Source organism: Pimephales promelas, chromosome 8, assembly GCF_988280905.1.
Source record: "Pimephales promelas chromosome 8, fPimPro1.hap1.1, whole genome shotgun sequence".
NCBI lineage: Eukaryota > Metazoa > Chordata > Actinopteri > Cypriniformes > Leuciscidae > Pimephales > Pimephales promelas.
The window spans coordinates 14,389,260-14,407,419 of NC_142776.1; the positions used below are offsets into that span (position 1 = coordinate 14,389,260).

Below are 18,160 nucleotides of genomic sequence, written 5' to 3' on the forward strand. Positions count from 1 at the left end.
AGCCTACCCTAGAGTTGGCTTTAGTCATTGCTAGTTCTTTGACGTCGGTTTTCTGTTTCAGGGCCTTAAGAATTTATTTATTTTTCTGTACAAAAAACTTGTTTGCTGTAGACCAGAGATAATTTTCAATCCTGAAGTCCCCTGCCACTCCTCCCTCTGAGAACAGCCAGCACCCTTAGTGTCAGTCATTAACATATGAAAGGTCTTCTTCACACCTCTCACACCCAGCAGTGTTTCAGCTGTATATGTCCGTGAAATTTCACGGATTCCTGTATATGCCCGCTTAGGTGAGGTTTCCGGGTTTGTCTGGAAATATACTGTTCCGTGTTACTCTGATCCGCTTTTTCCCACATACATCCAGCAAACATCAAATTGCACAGGAGTTTACCATGCCCGGATATTGCCGGATTTGAGTCTTTTCATGCAGTGTCACTTGCAATATTAATTGCTTCTTCTAGAGTGATAGGTTTAATACTACGTAGTTGGATACGAGTCTCTCCGTTTCCCACATGTGCAATAAAATGATCTCTGGCCAGCAAATCCTGTGTATCTACACCTACTGAGGGATACGCCTTAGTCGCCAACCTCCGCAGTGCATTACCAAACTCACGTAAAGTTTCGTTTGGCAAGCGCTTGCGGGACGAGAAACTAACCCGATTCCACTCTGCAGTTTCACATGGTTCAAAACATTTACCTAAAGCGTCTTTCAATAAAACATAGCTGCGCTTGGCTTCTAACGAGAGACCGCTATAAATATCTCGAGCGCGCCCCGATAATAAAAGTGCCATAAATTTCAGTTTCATTCCGTCATTCCAATTATTCACCACAGCTGCCATCTCAAACTGCTCCTTCCAATCAGACCATTCCCGGCCCGTGCCGGTAAAGGTCTCCGGCATAAACACCGGACGCGCCATAGGTACATTTGATGATGCAGCTGTGGTTAAAAGCGCAGTGCCAGTTGCAGAGGTAGATGGAGTAGCGCCAGACGCTCCAGACACATCCCGGTGCCCATCCCTGCCCTCCATCGTTCGGCTGTTGTATAATCGTTAGGGATTATCTCCCACCGCTGCCACCAGTGTAGGAACTGCACGAACTTCAAAGAAGGCAGAGACCAGCACACAGATGGCAATTACGCACACAACTCTTTATTAAGTGCTAAAATACAACTTCATCTGTTAAAACACGTTACCCCCCTGATTTAGGTTGTAGGCCGGCCTATTAGCCCGAAGTCAGATCAGTCCACGTCTGATGAGGATGAGAACGCTTTACCAGGCGCACACTTAATCGACCGCGATCGAAGCAGTCCACATTCAGTGAGGAGGTTGAGACACTTTGGTAGGCGCAGCACTTGAGTTGTCACATCGGTCAGGAGCTCCCCTATCCTGGATCATATTCAAAACCCTAACTACCTAGCACAATCACCCCCCCACTAGCTGCCTATCTTCACCGCCGGAGACACTAATTATCCCGAGCGGCCGTCTAGCGTTTCCCACAAGTGTGAGCTCCCCCGGACCTCTTCTCGCAATACTCCAAAACCATCCCTTAAATAGACCTCGACTCCTCCCATATCAGCTGTACACATTCATTTAATTAGACGCTTCCATTCATTCTGATTAAGGGGTGTGCGTATTAATCCCACTCGTTTCCTTAATCATTACAATATGCACAGAGTAAATACAATGGGTCTTATTCATGAAACATTCGTAAATATGCCAGTAAATATGAGAGTGATTTGCGTGTAAAGAGACCTTCCCGAAAACTCTTCTCCTGATTCACAAATACTTCGTAAACGTCAGATGTGATTGTAAAATGTGTGTGTGTGTGTGTGTTAGTGAATTCCAACCAGTCGTAAATGGGATGCGCGTGCACGTTCATTCTCATAAATCAGGCCCATTATATCTGACTGACATCTATATGCATATAATAACATGAATGCGAATGAAAAAGAAAGATTTCTCGGATGCAGAAATTGAAGTTTTATTATCAGAAGTTCATTCAAAACGCCACATTTTATTTTCAAGCGTATACATACTGGCCTATCAGGTCCTAAAAAAAGGAAGCTTGGCAGCATATTACAGATGCAGTTAATGGAGTTTGTTAATCGAACAGTCCCAGAAGTGAGAAGAAAATGGTTCAACATTAAGCTTGACAGCAAAAAACGAATTAGTTCACTTCGGAAAAATCGTATTCAAACAGGAGAAGGACCGCCATCGATCACCAGATCTGATATTACTGGTTCTCATAATAAAAGTAAAAAGAAAAAACATATGTAATTACTATATAAAATATTTTTTTCAAAATGCTGTTTAAATATGTACCCGTAAGGTGAATTAAAATGCAGCCTTATTAATGAGCAAAACGTTCGGATCTTAAGCACACCATTTACGCGTGGCTGGGAGCAGGTGTAGATTTCTTGCGTACTAACATTTGGAAAATACGAACATTTTAATGAATCCGAAAATTTACGCCAGAACCACTTTACACACGATTTACACACAAATTCGTTCTGCTCGTGACGTATTTCATGAATGAGACCCAATGCCTAAAAACCCCTCCCATAGAGCCTCTCTTAATTGATAATTGGCGACCAATAACACTCTTAACTATTGATTACAAGATATTGGCCCTGGTGTATGCTAATAGGTTGAAATTTAAGCTTGACCAAATTATTGCAGAGACACAGTCAGGATTTGTCAAATGTAGACATATCAGCAATAATATAAGACTTGTTTTAGATTTGTTGGATTACTCTGAATTTGTACACTCTGAAGCCATTATTCTTTTCTTAGACTTTTATAAGGCCTTTGATACCATTGAGCATGAATTTCTTCTGCAATCTCTCAAACTGTTTGGTTTTGGGGAATCCTTTGTTAATGTAATTAAAATGTTTTATAAAGAAATTAGTAGTTCAGTCATATTTAATATGAACACCTCCCAAAGATTTGTTATAAAGCGTGGTGTCAGACAGGGTTGCCCAATTTCCCCCTTTTTATTTATTTTGGTTACTGAGCTATTATCACTGAGTATTATGCACAATCAGAACTTGAAAGGTATTTCTATTTTTGACAGGGAAATTAAAATCTCACAGCTGGCTGATGACACCACTCTTTTTTTACACGATAAAACTCAACTCTCCAGTGCCATTCAGATAGTTAGAAATTTTTCATCTGCGTCTGGGTTAAGGTTAAATATGTCGAAGTGTGAAATAATGTCATTGCATAAATGCGATGACACGTCATTTGAGGGTATTCCAGTTAAAGACACAATTAAGTATTTAGGTATTCACTTAACAAAAAATTTAGTAGACAGAAAACAACTTAATTTTTCTAGTAGAATTAAAAAAAACCAAAATATTTTTAATCTTTGGCTATAAAAAGAGACCTAACTCTCTATGGGAGGGTTTTCTTGTCTAAAGCGGAAGGTCTCTCTCGCTTTGTGTATCCATCACTTTCTTTATTTGTGAATGACTGCACTGCTAAAGGTGTTAATAAAATTTTTCTTGATTTTATATGGAAAAACAGGTCTCATAAACTTAAAAAAGAAGTGATTTCCAATTGTAGAAGTGATGGGGGACTAGAAGTGCTAAATTTTCATAACGTTATTAATGTGTTTAAAATCAATTGGATTAGAAGATGTCTACTAAATTCAAATTCTATTTGGTTTTTCATTCCTAATTTCATCTTTAATAAAATTGGAGGCCTCGCTTTTATCTTAAAATGTAATTATATGTACAATAAACTCCCGGTTAAACTATCTAAATTTCATCAGCAAGCTCTTCTTGCATGGAAACTGTGTTACATCCACAATTTCTCCCCACATAAATCTCTTTTGTGGAATAATATGAATATAACTGTTAGAAACAAATCTCTCTTTTTCTCTAATTGGTTTAATAGATGTCTAATTAATATAATTTCTTTATTTGAGAATTCTGGTAACATGTTGTCTTATGAACGCTTCATGACTATCCATGACTTTCCTATTCCTTTGAAAGAATACAATACTGTGCTTAAAGCTATTCCTACAGGTCTAGTGCAACTGATTAAGAGCCACTTATTATACAACCAAAATAATATGATGGATTCGGCTTTGTTACTGGATGGCATTAGCATTTATGATAAGAAATGCAATAATAAACATATTCGCCAGATTTTTCAAAAAAGAGATCTAATTTGCCCTAGAGGCAGATCCTATTGGGCTGCCGCTATTGGCAATATTGAATGGAGAAAAGCGTGGTTATTACCACATAAATATTTTATTCCTAACAAGACCAAAGAAGTCCACTTTAAAATATTACATAAGATATATCCTGTTAATGCAACGGTGTCCAAATATATTGATATTTCCAGTACCTGTTCGTTTTGCGGTGACGAAGATGAAACTTTAATACACTTATTTTTTTTCTTGCAAATTGGTTCAGAAATTTTGGTCTAGTATGTTTTCTCATTTAAATAAAACCCCCATCCATGCACACTCCTTTAATTTGAAAGATATTATTTGTTATTATACTGATGCCCACACATCCAAAGAATACATTTTTAATTTTTTTATTTTATTTGGTAAATTTTTCATCCATAAACAGAAATTTATGGGATCACTCCCTATTTTCTCACATTTTTTGGTTGAAGTAGACTCACTGCTTAAATCTTTTAGTTTATCTAGCAATAAAAAATGTAATAGATTCCTGAAAATATATGAACAATTATTTTGTATTGGATCTGATAGTCAAGATTAAACAGCTTTATATCATACATTGCTTATTTTATTTGTATTATTATTTTTTAATTTTTAATTTTATGTTTTATAATTGTGTAATGTAATATAATTATTTTTATGGCACTTGATTTGGAATTATTCTGTATAATTTGTCTCTGCTTTACCTCTTTTATGTTCTCCTGAATGTATTTGTAAATGTACATGTTTCTTCAATAAAAAAATAAATAAATAAATAAATAAAAACCCCTCCCATATAGACAAATTGTACAGGCCTTAGATAAGGCTTACTGCGCTATTATTTCTGAAAAACTACAATAACATTTTCCTAAAAAAAACATTACAATAAAATAGACAAGCAAAGTAAACGAAATAGCTTATAAATGAAGATGGATTACATGCGGCCAAAACGCGCACATTGTTTGATTGCGCACATAGCATGGCGCTCATTGTTTGATTGTTTGATAACAACTCCGTTATGGATAGATTCCGTCCAATATTTGACAACTCTTCCTCCTGAATTTAGTAATTTAAGCACATTCCTCACATTCTTTCAACTAAAATTCAAAATAACTCAAAATTTCTTGCCTAATTCAGCTCAAAATTTTGCTGACCTCTTGTGGAAAGAAAATAATATAACATGCTATCATGACTATCCACTAGATGACCTTATAGCGCAGTTTATAACTGCGGTCACGCCATCTGTGCTTCTGAAAAGCGCGGTCACGCCATCTACGCTTAAAAATATATTGCGCGTCTACACGAGGTTGCGTGGTAGGCTCAAGGTGCATATGCGCTTGGTGTCGGCAGACTTTTAAAAATATATATTAATAATAAAATAAATAAAATCATATTGTTTTCTGCAAATTCCACCAGATTCTTGTTCTACATCTCACATACTACGACTGTGGTGATTTTCATGTTGATCTACTGTTTTATTATTTAATAATTGCCTGCCTAAGTCCTATACACTGCACCTTGTTATACAGCAATATTTAACTAATGAACCTTATTGTAAAGTGTTACCGCTAATCTTTATTTCATTATTAGAAAGGCTGTACAGCTTTTGATATGTCAGTAAACTAATGACAAAATCTGTGTGTTTTAGTCTAAATCAGGAAACCGCAGAGCAGCCGAGCCTACATCTGCGAGCCCTGCCTTGAGGTCGCATCATAGGGGAAGGGGAAGGAGGCAGTCACTTTCACCTGTCAGATGTCCAGCACCACCAGACCAGCTGGAACAAGGATGGAAGACCGAAAATGATCCTTATGTGGCCCCCATTCCTTTTCAAGCTCTTTTTTTAGAGCTGATTCAAGGACATTGTGTGCCAAAGCAAACAAGCTGGCAGAGAGAAACATTGCTGCTGGGAAAAGGTGTAGACTTGGAATTAAAGCCTCTTGTGTTTCCCCGTTATTATTCAATTTACGGGACCGGACACCAGTTATCTTGCCAAGAAAGTTTTATTATATATTATATATATGTCAGGAGAGAAACTTCATGATGTTGTGTTCATGCCTGGTCTATGCGTTTCTCCATGTTCCTCTACCCTCTCACCCGGTCATGCCTACATGTTTCTCTGAGGTGGTACAATGTGACATTGAGTTTTTATACATCACACAGTCTTACAGCTTCCTTGTAAGGTAACAAACATGTTGCTCTGAGCCTCTCAACTTAGAACGTAAATGTCATACGTGCGCTACTTTCCTTGTTGTGTACATCTGTGGTACACTTGCATCAGTGGAAACATTTATGCTGAGTGAACATGTTACATGGCACACATACCTCTCTGAGCAATATATAGCTTTCCCCTGACATATGTTCCTCTCATGCTTTTAACTCATGCTTTTTGAAACTCCAAAAGGATAATACAGTGATCATGAAAACTAATAAAGAATAATAATACAGATACATAATATTTAATAATGAAATAATATTAAAAGATGAAATTTTAGTCTTCATCTCCCTCCACTGGAACTACGGCCGTAAGTTCCACACCATCATTCCCAGGTGGCCAACCTATAGAAGTGATAGTGAGGAGAAGAAATAGCAGACCAAGAAAATAGACAGAACGAACAGAAGAATAGAAAAGGAAAAACAAAACAAAGAACAAAAAGAACAAAAAGAACAAAACCCCAACCCGTGTTATGTCCCCGTATACTATGTGTGTTTTAATATCTATGTGTATGTATTTAAAATAAACCCCAATCATCTAAGAAAAGAAAAAACTAATAATTCTTCTGCTCGTGCCTGGACTCATTAATTAATTAACTCGTAACTAATTAAATCCCCCAGTTCCGAGCCAAAATAAGAAATTAAAATAAACGTTGATGTAAAAGGGTCCTATCCCTTGGGGTTGAGAATCAGTAAGCGGGTGTTCATTGTTTGTGAGGTAATGCTTTGTAAGGAATAATGCATACATTTCCCTATTTCACGCTGTATACTCCATCCTTGGTTTTATCCATTTGGTTAGAAATAATCAGTTTGACAGATTTGGTATTTCTTTTTCTAGTAACACATATCATAATTTGAATCATGAACATGACTGCAAGAACTCCTACCATGATCAAAACTATCCAATCTGACCACGATAAATTCCCTAGGATTCGTGTTAGTTTCTTTTCAGACATCAATTTAGCTATTCCATTTGCTACTATAACATGACCCATTGCTTGAATTCCCTCGTCTTGAGCTGCTTTTACACTCTTTCTAACTATTTTAACCATCTCAAAGAGTTCATAATTCCGTTCTTCTACTAAGTCATTATTCCACCATTGTGGTTCTACCTGTAACAATTGCACATGTGGAACATGAATTCCACCCAAATGAAGAGGATAGAGAATTTCAAGACAAAATGGATCAGGAGGGATTGGACACAACTTTCCCCCGTATATCATATTTTCACTTGTTCCATCATGTAATATACACCACTGCGCTTCTGAAAGTTGCCATGCACCTGTGGCCTGACTCAAAGGAACTACATCCCAAACAGCAGAACCATTAAGAGATAGACTAAACATTGTAGAGCATGAGCAAATTACCCACTCATGTTCCTCGACACAACAGTCTGTGGTAGAAATCATTGGTGTATCACCTTCAGCCCAATATCCATTTCTTCCTAATCTAATTACTGAATTACCTTGCCTAACACCCATTGATTGGAATTTCCTGACTGTCATAATATTACGCTTCCCATATTGAGGCCATATCATAATCAAAGGTAACATTCCAGAACCTGACAATGAATTTTCATTAATAGCGATTTTAACTAATGGAATATGTTTAGCAGAAGTCAAATTAAGTTGATTCCTGAAAACCACTAACAATGATTCTGCTATTCGCTCAGGAACTTGTCCCATTCGAATAACTTGAATATCTTCTACCATTTGATCCTTTAAATTCTGAGCTAAAAATAAACACGCCGCACGATGCGTCTCAAAATCAGACGATTTTATTAATGCATCTGCCAATTCCTTTGCAGCATCATTAAGATGCTGACCCGCTGCAATAATATGCAGAGAACCCTGAAGAGCCTCAGTGAGTCCTTTCCCACTCATTGTTCCCACCCACTGAGTGTATTTACTTAACTGATTCATTTGAGCAGTATTACTGATTGAATTGACAGAACCAAATACCCCCGCAATATCTCCCCATATACTTCGAGTTTTACGATTTTTTCTACTCAGAGGATTTTTAGAGGTGTAATATTTAACTTCTTTTCCCAACCAACTTCTTATTTGTGTAAAATTACCACAATAAGACTGATCAAAAACGGTAAGAAGAGAATTCAAGTTATAATTAATTCGTTGTTGCACCATATGGGCTTCATTTATCAAGGTTTTGGTTTCTTTTGCTAACAAAATACCATGAGCTGGTGCAATGGTTGTATTTGGGCATGTTTTTGCTTTGTTTGTCTTCTCCGCAGAAAGATAAAAACACCTTCCGATTTCGCCAGTTTCTAGTTCAGTCTCACAATATTCACTCTCATCTTCTGAATGCCATACTCGTACATAATTTCCCTTAAATCTTGTTGTTTTTGAGGAAGGATCCCTCAGAAACCCTTCGCATGGCAACCCTATGGGATAAATACACCCTTGGGCCAATGAATCCCATATTGTAAGCATGTGGGTACGATTCAGAACTAAATTAATTTCCACATTAGTAGATGTTATGAGGTTTAACCCTATAACTTCACATCGTTCTCTTGCACAAATTTCTCGTCTTTGAGCACTACCAGTATACCCCCCGTCTTTTACCGGCCAAATTACTCTGCTTTTGTAACATTGGTGGTAAAAGTTACATCCTCCATAGATGCCCTTACGATATTTAGCAAGGTCTGTGTCATTACGTGGCACCCAATCCCATAATCCCCATCTGGAAATAAAGGGTAGGGTAAAATGTTGACCAGATTTCAGAGTTGCACTCCGAGTGATCTCTTGAACTCGAGGAGTCCATAAAGCGTGGCTTTCTTGACAAATGCCAAGTAAAGTTAAAAATAAGCATACCATCATCGTTGGGTATCGAGAATAACTTGCAACCATCTCTAATCAATGTCAATGGAATTGATTCCTGAAATGGAAGCAAAGGAATAATTAGCATCACTTCTTTGTTCCCAATCTTTAAAAATAATGGATGAACATTGCTCAATCTCAGGCCATAAGCCATCATTATCATCTTGTTCATTCACTAAGCATGGTTTAACTTGTGACCAATGATACCATCTATCTGTTCCTACACCTTTCCCTTTGAGACAAACACTTGTATCTGTTGTTAAGAGTACCTCATATGGCCCCTCCCACCTAGGTTCTAAACCTTTCCTGGGAATACGTTTGACCATAACAAAACTGCCTAACTCGGGAATGTGTGGAATGTCAGTAGTGGTATGTTTTTCATCCCATTGCTGTTGAGCTTCTCGCACTTTCTTATTATTGTCTTTGATTGCTTTGTCCAGCATTGTGAGATAACGTCGTAACTTCTCTTGGAACAAAGTAGAGTCTCCTCCTGTTCCCGCAGGCGGCGGAGCATCAGGAGGCAGAACCATTGCTCTTCCAGTCATCAGTTCAAAAGGAGTCAGTCCCGTTACTCTGTTCGGGGTTGCTCTCAGATTCCACAAAATTGCGGGTAACAACTTATGCCATCCTTGGCCAGTTTGCAGAATGGCCTTGGTAAGAGCGGTTTTCAACGATCTGTTCATCCGTTCCACTAGGCCTGAAGACTCAGGTCTATATGGGATGTGAAACTTCTGTTTAATCCCCATCAATTTCATTGCTTCCTTCATCAGTTTTCCAGTGAAGTGAGTTCCATTGTCAGAATCGAGCTCATATGGAAGACCCCAGCGAGGAAAAACTTCTTCAACCATCACTCGTGCAGCCGCTTCAGCAGTGCAAGTTTTCGTTGGGAATGCTTCCACCCACCTTGTAAATCTGTCCATGATTACAAGTATATACTGATACCCTCCACTAGGTGACAAAGGTCCTGTGAAATCAATTTGGAGATGTGTCCACGGACCTGTTGGTCTAGGTGCATGTGACATTCGCACCTTTACAGATTTTCCCACATTTGCTTTGAGGCATATCAAACATCTTCTACAATAATCATCAATGTCTCTCATCATTCTTGGTCACCACCAAGTTTCACTGATTTGAGCTTTCATTGCTTTTGCTCCAGCATGCACTTTTCCATGATACAGCTGCATTAGTTCTCTTCTTGTTCCGATAGGCATCACTACTTGTCCTGTTGGAATTCTCCAGATTCCTTGATCATCCTCTTTCGCTCCCGCTTTTATCCATTGTTCTTTCTCTTCATCTGTCTCCAATTGATATGACAGAAGATGGAGCTCAGGATTATCCTTGGTATTTTCCTTTACCAGGGTAACAGGAGTAGGATGGAGTAGAGCTGCTTCTCTAGCTGCTGCATCTGCTGCCGTGTTTCCTTGAGTTTCTTTAGACTTGTCAGATTGATGAGATTTCACTTTGATCACGGCTGCTTCTCTAGGTAAGTGACATGCTGTAATCAAGCGACGAATTATGGAAGCATGTTGTATTTCGCTCCCATTGCTGGTGATGAGTCCACGTCTCTTCCACAGGGCAAGGTAGTCATGGACCACACCAAAAGCATATCGACTATCTGTATAGATGTTGACTCGTTCTCCTTCAGATAATTCAAGAGCTTCTGTAAGTGCTATGAGCTCGGCTACTTGTGCTGAAAGCTTGCCAGGAAGAGCTCCTTTCTTCACAACAGTTCCATCAGCTTGCACTACAGCCCATCCAGTGTGTCGTTTTCCATCAACATAGTAACTGGATCCATCAACCCATAACTCCTTGTCTGGATTTTCAAGAGGGATTGGATTAACAGGACCAAGACTATCTTCTTCTACTTGTTTTACACACTCATGTGGTATTCCCTCATGTGGTTCCAGCATCATTGTTGCAGGGTTAAGAGACGTGTCTCTGATGATTTCCACTCTCAAATCCTTGTTCAACAAAGTAGCTTCCCATTTTGCTCTTCTTGCGTCGGTTATGGTTTTGATGTTTGTGTTGTTCAACAATGTCACTATACTGTGTGGAGTGTGCAATATGATAGTTTGTGCTCCTATCAGATTCTCAACAGCATCCACTGCCCATGTGGCACCATCGAGAGCTTGTATACATCGTGGTTGCCCAATCATAGTGACAGGAATCTTTGTGGAAAAGTATCCAACTGGTCTGTATCGATCACCTGGTTTTTGACACAGTACTGCTGAATACGTCTCATCTCCTACACTGGTCCACAAATGAAACGGCAATCGTCCATCGGGAAGTCCCAAAGCTGGAGCTGAAGTCAGTTTTTCTTTCATAGAAGTAAACGCTTCCTCAGCTTCTGGTGTCCAGTTAATCTGTTCCACTCCCGGCTTTCCTCCCTTGTACAGGTCAATGAGAGGGCTGGTGATGCTAGCAAAATCGGGTATATACTGACGACAATAGTTGAAAAGTCCCATCACCTTTCGCATTCCTGTAACTGTTAGAGGTTTTGGAAGTTGTCGTAATGCTTCTACACGCTCTGTTGTCATTCTCCTTCCCTCCATAGATATTTCTTGGCCCAAATAGATAACTTTGGATTTGGCCAGCTGTGCTTTGTCGGGGTTAACTTTAAATCCCCCTTTCCTAAGGGCTTGTAGGACAACATTCAGAGCAAATATATGGCTTCTTTCATCTGGGCTTGCAATCAACAAGTCATCAACATATTGGAGGCAGACACTTCCTGATTTCTCAATTTCAGCTTTTTGCTCCGTTAAGAACTGGTTCAAAGCTCTATGAAATACAACAGGAGAAATATTAAGACCTTGTGGGAGTCTGTTCCAAACATATTGTTTTGCGCCTACTGTAAAGGCTAATTTCTCTTGAGATCTTTTGTCTATAGGTATAGACCAGAAAGCAGACAGTACATCCAGTACCGTAAAAATTTTAGCATTTCCTGGAATATCATTCAGAATAGTGGCAGGATTGGCTACAATAGGATGCGGTTTTGGTGTTACACTGTTAAGTCTTGTATAATCAATGGTTAATCGCCATGAGTTATCTGATTTCTTGACAGGCCAGACAGGACTATTAGTGGTAGATGACGTTTGTCTGATGATACCTTCAGCCTCCAAGTCAGCCACTATTTCCTCAACGGCTTGTCTTGCTTCAGGTCTGATAGGGTATTGTTTATGAGGGGCATGTGTCGGTCCCTCAATAACAATGGGGTCAATGTTGGCTTTACCACAATCCAGTTTGTGTTTAGCCCAAACATCTGGATATAAACTGCATAGAAGACCCCACACACCATCTTTTGTCCAGTTCCTGATAATTGGTTTTGCTGTACCAACAGACCTTAGATTACATGTGCGATCTTCGTGTGGTATTATCCCAGCAGTTGTGGCGATATGACGACTGTCAGTGAATATGATCATGTTTAACAATGGAAGAATGTCCATGCCAATTAGGCTTCCTTGTGAATTCGGTCCCACCCAAAAAGATGTCCATAAGACTTCATCTTCATGTATTTGCAGTGGAACTTGAATACTTTTGCGAAATTTTGTGATACCACCTCCAACACCTTCAACTTCCATAGTTTCCTCTGTTGTAGGTAGGTTCAAATCTGTTATTGAAATTGAGGCGCCTGTGTCAACCAAAACATCACATGGGTGGCCCCCTATTAATGCATTAACGAAAAGGCGATTGTCTTTTTTCTTACTAATACAGGGGGCCGCTAATTCCTATTGCGGACGCATAATTCCCTCAATGAGCTGACGGACTTGTGCTTCAGTCAACGTCTTCTCTTGAGAATTTTCATTATGGTCTTTGGTACTGACCTGTTTAAATGATGGACCTTGACCTTCTGCTCCACCTCCTTTAGCCCAGCAATCTCGTCTAACGTGTCCACGTTTTCCACAATTGCTGCAGAAAACCATCTTATTCTTTGTGTCTTTGTTGTATTGAGCTGTCGCCACTCCTCTTCGGTATGGCTTGTTTCCTTCTTCTTTGTTTGACCTCATAGCCATCTCCAAACGGCCAGCCCATTGCATGATTTGGTCAAATGTCTCACCTGGGTTGACTCCAAGTGATAAGGCTTGTTGGTATTTTGGGCCAAGTCCATCCACAAGTGTGTCAATGAACTGTACATCATCTCTGTCAGGTTGTTTCTTTGCACAGAGAGCCCATCTCTCATAAGCATTCCACTTACGTAGAGCATACTCATCTGGAGATTCATCATCCTTTTGCTTAATCAATGTCACTAATGTGAAGGGAATTTTACCACTGCCTAAGATTTCCTGGATTTCTTTTCGGAATACATCTAAGGCTTGCCAAAGACCCAGGGGTCGTCCCTGGTCATCAACCCACAAATCTATCCATTGGGCAGTTGTTATTGAAGCTGGCAAGCGTTCCCATCTGTCTCTTGGGATTTTAGCTTTCACAATGGTGTGAATGTCTCGTAGTGTCATTTGATGTGCTTCGACAAGAGAGTCTAATTCTCGCCAAAACTCTGTGTTTGGATCTTGTCTCTTCAGAGGAGGCAAGGCTGTGAGAATGGCTTGTCGTTCACCTGGAGTGAATGGTCTCTCTTCTGTCATTAATTCAGATCCTTCCTTTTTAATTACTGGTGAAGAAAGTTCAGGACCGATCTTGTCAATTGTGATCATGTCGTCATCTCTTGTCTCATCACCCCAGTCGGATCCATAATTACAAGCTGGTGTACAGCGCAGCATGTCTCTGTTGGGATGAACTGTTTTAGATCTTGTTATTATTGGAGCTGCTTGTGCAGATGCAATATACATTTTGTCAACTGGACCATTTGATCTCAAAGCTTGAGGCTGCGTCAGAGGTTTAGATGAACTTGTATATTGTTCAGGCAAAGGTGGATAAATTGGTTTGTAAGGAGGAGGCGTTACAGTGGTTGCAGATTTCACTGGTGCTTGTGAATATCTCTTTTCAGCTTCAGTTATTATATTTGTCCAATCTGGATCAAATGAATTATCATTGGTTGTGTTTTCTTTATCTGAACAGTTAATAGACATAATTTTGTTCAATTTGTGAAATGCTTCAAATTGAGGCTTCATTGCTTCAAAAAGTGGGGCTGGACATCCATCAATGCCACAGAAGATTCCACCTTGTTTCACAATCCAATGAGCTGCCAGTATTGGAAATGCTTTTGACTTGATGGAGTCTTTTTGCGAATCAAACCAGATTAGCTGCACATCCAAAGATGCATTAACATCCAGTCCTTTTTTCAAAAGCTTAGCTTGCTTTTTCTGTTTTCTTTTTAAATACCAATCAGCAATTGTTCGGCTGTTAAGACCACTTTCTGCCATTGCAAATTATTTGTCACTCTGTGACTGTGCACTCAAACAGCAGGGATATTTTGGGAGTGAGTGTGTGTGTGTGTGTGGATGTATATCTACTGTGCGTGAATTCCAAGGGGGGGGTCCCTCTGCTTCTCCCTCTCTCTCTGCTTCTCTCCTTCTCTCCCTTTCGCCTTCTCTTATAACTCAAAGAACAAAGAAGGGGAAAGGAAAACAAAAACAAAAAAACAACAAAAAAGTTAACTCTAATAATTTGTTTTCTTTGTGTATTTGTTTGCTCTATTTTTTATTTTTAAATTTTATTTAGTTTATTTGAAGTTGCTCTCAGATCAACCTCTTCCTCTCAATACTGAACAGCTTATTGTCAAAATCGAAAAAACACACAATTCTAGCTCCTATTTCCATTGATACCCATCTTCTAAGGGCTCAATCAGCGTGTTTAAAATTTTAGGGCGCCTGTATTTCTAAATACGGAATCCTGTGCGTCCTATAGCACAGACCCGCCACTTTAAACCGCTATAAATCACCGCTTTGACACACTATCCTCGTTTTCTAAAACGATTCTTCGGTGTGTTGGAAATATTTTAGAGATTAATCTGCCATCAGTTTTACAGTCTCGCCATATTCCAACCACCTTCCAGTCATGCCAAGCAAATTGCTAAATTGCTTTACTGCTATTCCAAATATTTGACTAAATGGTCTTTTTTCTAAAAAAGATCCACTTTTCCTAAAGTCTTTTCAAAAATGAAAAAGACTTCCCCAGCATCATTCAATATTTCAGAGGTTTACTGAACAGAGCAACTCAAATAAGCCACATCAAATTCAAACTATTTAAATTATTTTCCTTTTGCTGACACATATATTCATTGGCAAAACAACTGGTACTTTAAACAACACAGTTCTTTTAAGCAGTTTCAGTCAATGTCCAATCATCAGGCAGACTTCAAATTATTTTTTAGAATAGGAAAAAGTCTTACCTTGAATGATTGAGACAAATGCCTGAATGCTATCCTGTTCCTCGTGACGCCAAATGTAGACTTGGAATTAAAGCCTCTTGTGTTTCCCCGTTATTATTCAATTTACGGGACCGGACACCAGTTATCTTGCCAAGAAAGTTTTATTATATATTATATATATGTCAGGAGAGAAACTTCATGATGTTGTGTTCATGCCTGGTCTATGCGTTTCTCCATGTTCCTCTACCCTCTCACCCGGTCATGCCTACATGTTTCTCTGAGGTGGTACAATGTGACATTGAGTTTTTATACATCACACAGTCTTACAGCTTCCTTGTAAGGTAACAAACATGTTGCTCTGAGCCTCTCAACTTAGAACGTAAATGTCATACGTGCGCTACTTTCCTTGTTGTGTACATCTGTGGTACACTTGCATCAGTGGAAACATTTATGCTGAGTGAACATGTTACATGGCACACATACCTCTCTGAGCAATATATAGCTTTCCCCTGACATATGTTCCTCTCATGCTTTTAACTCATGCTTTTTGAAACTCCAAAAGGATAATACAGTGATCATGAAAACTAATAAAGAATAATAATACAGATACATAATATTTAATAATGAAATAATATTAAAAGATGAAATTTTAGTCTTCAAAAGGTACAAGTGGACCACCATCAACCCTGCAGAGATGTTCAAATTCATTGGAGTTCTAAAGCTCCCAGCAGTAAGAGACTATTGGAAGAGAAAAAAAAACATTTTTTACAATCAAACATCAAATATTGAAACATCAATATTTCAAGTCTTTCAAATGCATTGCACAGTGCCATCTAGGGGTGGTTTTGGATATTTTGTAAATTGAGACTATAGAGAATATTCCATTTTAATGAACATTTGGTTCCCTTTATATTCTTATTTCTGTGTTTTTTCACAAAAAAATATGGTGACTGCAATCACAGAAATTTAAATATTTGTTTTGTTTCTTTATACTTTTTCACCCAATTGTTTTTGCAGGTGTTCTAAAGCCTTTGAGGAATAAATATTTGTTGTGAAATCCTTTCTTTATGTTTCGTATTTTTATAAAATAAAAAAAAATAAAAATTCTGTTTTTGTATTTCTTGGTGATCACATATCACATTATAACACATATAATTGTCTCAAAAAGTGTATTGTCAATGCATCCACATTGTAGCTGAGAATCTACAGAATACAGAAATATGTCTCTATTTACTCTACCATGAAAATTGACCATTCCAGAAGTCATACATCGTGCCAGGTGAACTTAAAACCCCTTAGACTTTGAAGAGTTAGTGTAATATCTATGTAAATTCATATTATTTACAAAACTGTAAATGTTTTTTTTCTGCCTAAACCGTTTTATTCTTAAAATTGATTGTGTCTTCTTGTTGTATTTATATGTGTGCACTACAAGATTCAAAACCAAGGTAGATTCCCTGTTTGTACAAGCACACTATAATTAAAGCCTTTTCCGACTTTGATTCTGAACTTAAGCGACTACACCCACCATACAGCACGGATGTGAAGTGTTCTGATTTCTGATTCCTGATTTCTGATTCTCCATATGATCTCTGATTGATTCTCAATTCCATGATCCCTTTAAATAAGAGATTCAGGTTTGAAAACTACTGCTCGAGATAAAGGTCACTTATTCTTCTCAGCGGCCCATAATATCAGTTCAGTTGGAGTGTCTTGTAATTTAAGCTCCTGTTGCTGATTCCATTCCTCTGTGTGGCAGGTTTCATCCTCATCATCATCTTCTTCCTCCTCGTCCTCCCAGTCGCTCTTTGTCCCCACTGGAATCATGTGGCCATGAGACTCCAGCAGGTCAAGCTGGTTAAAGCCTTCTGGAAACTGCATCACTGAGCGAGAGAGAAGTGAGATATGAGATGGGACACCCACAAAGTAACGTCATTTGGATTTGGACCCTTTTAAAGCATGGCAGAGAGAGAGAGAGACCCTTTTTGGGTCACCCAAAAAGTAACTTCATTTGGAATTGGACCCTTTTAAAACATGGCAGAGAGAGAAGTAAACAGCCTGCGGGCCGGGTTTCCCGATAACGATGGTTACGAACGATCGCAGCAATTCCACGTGCGTTTCCCAAACATGCACTTAACATGAACGCGCGAGAACGCGTTCTACGTGCTACTTAAGCGTCGCTATCCATTCCCGAAGTGCTGAAATATAACCTTATATGGAGTCGTATTTTGAACGTTTAACCTAATAATCGTCATTTGTTGTGGATTAGAAATCAAGACAAATCTAAATAAAACACCTATACAGGCTGACAAAATGGCTGAAAAAAAAAACAAACAAAAAAAAAAACAAGAGAAGATAGGCTACCTTTCAAAAAGATAAAATGAATGTCCTTCCAGAGGAGATAGAGGGAAACAAAGATTATATTTTTAACAGATTTAAAGGACACCATACAAATAAGGAAAAACAAAACATCTGAAAGTACATGTCACATTGCAAACTAGCAACCGTGTTCAAAGATCAGGGAAGGAGGTCCAATACATGGCTGGTTTTCGTGCACGTCAGTCATCACTATTTTGCCCGGTCTTTAAACCATATTTCCCAGATTACTTATTTTATGATTATTTTTTTTTCATTAGTTTAATTTAGATGTGTAAGCTATTTCTATTTTTTTCTTCCC

The 18,160-nt window shown here is 38.6% G+C and overlaps 1 protein-coding gene and 1 long non-coding RNA gene across 2 annotated transcripts in view; one reads left to right on the forward strand and one right to left on the reverse strand.

The window, feature by feature from the left end:
* LOC148977674 (uncharacterized) overlaps positions 1–16,551 on the forward strand; it is a 30,089-nt gene extending 13,538 nt beyond the window's left edge. Inside the window, exons 2-3 of the long non-coding RNA XR_016169464.1 lie at positions 5,819–6,083; positions 16,147–16,551. This is a non-coding gene — a long non-coding RNA (uncharacterized LOC148977674). The remainder of the gene's footprint in view (positions 1–5,818; positions 6,084–16,146) is intronic.
* LOC120470565 (uncharacterized) lies at positions 6,095–9,251 on the reverse strand. The gene has a single exon (XM_089134019.1). The coding sequence runs from the start codon at positions 9,246–9,248 to the stop codon at positions 7,134–7,136; it is 2,115 nt and encodes a 704-aa protein (XP_088990145.1). The 5' UTR covers positions 9,249–9,251; the 3' UTR covers positions 6,095–7,133.
* Positions 16,552–18,160: the final 1,609 nt, after the last annotated feature.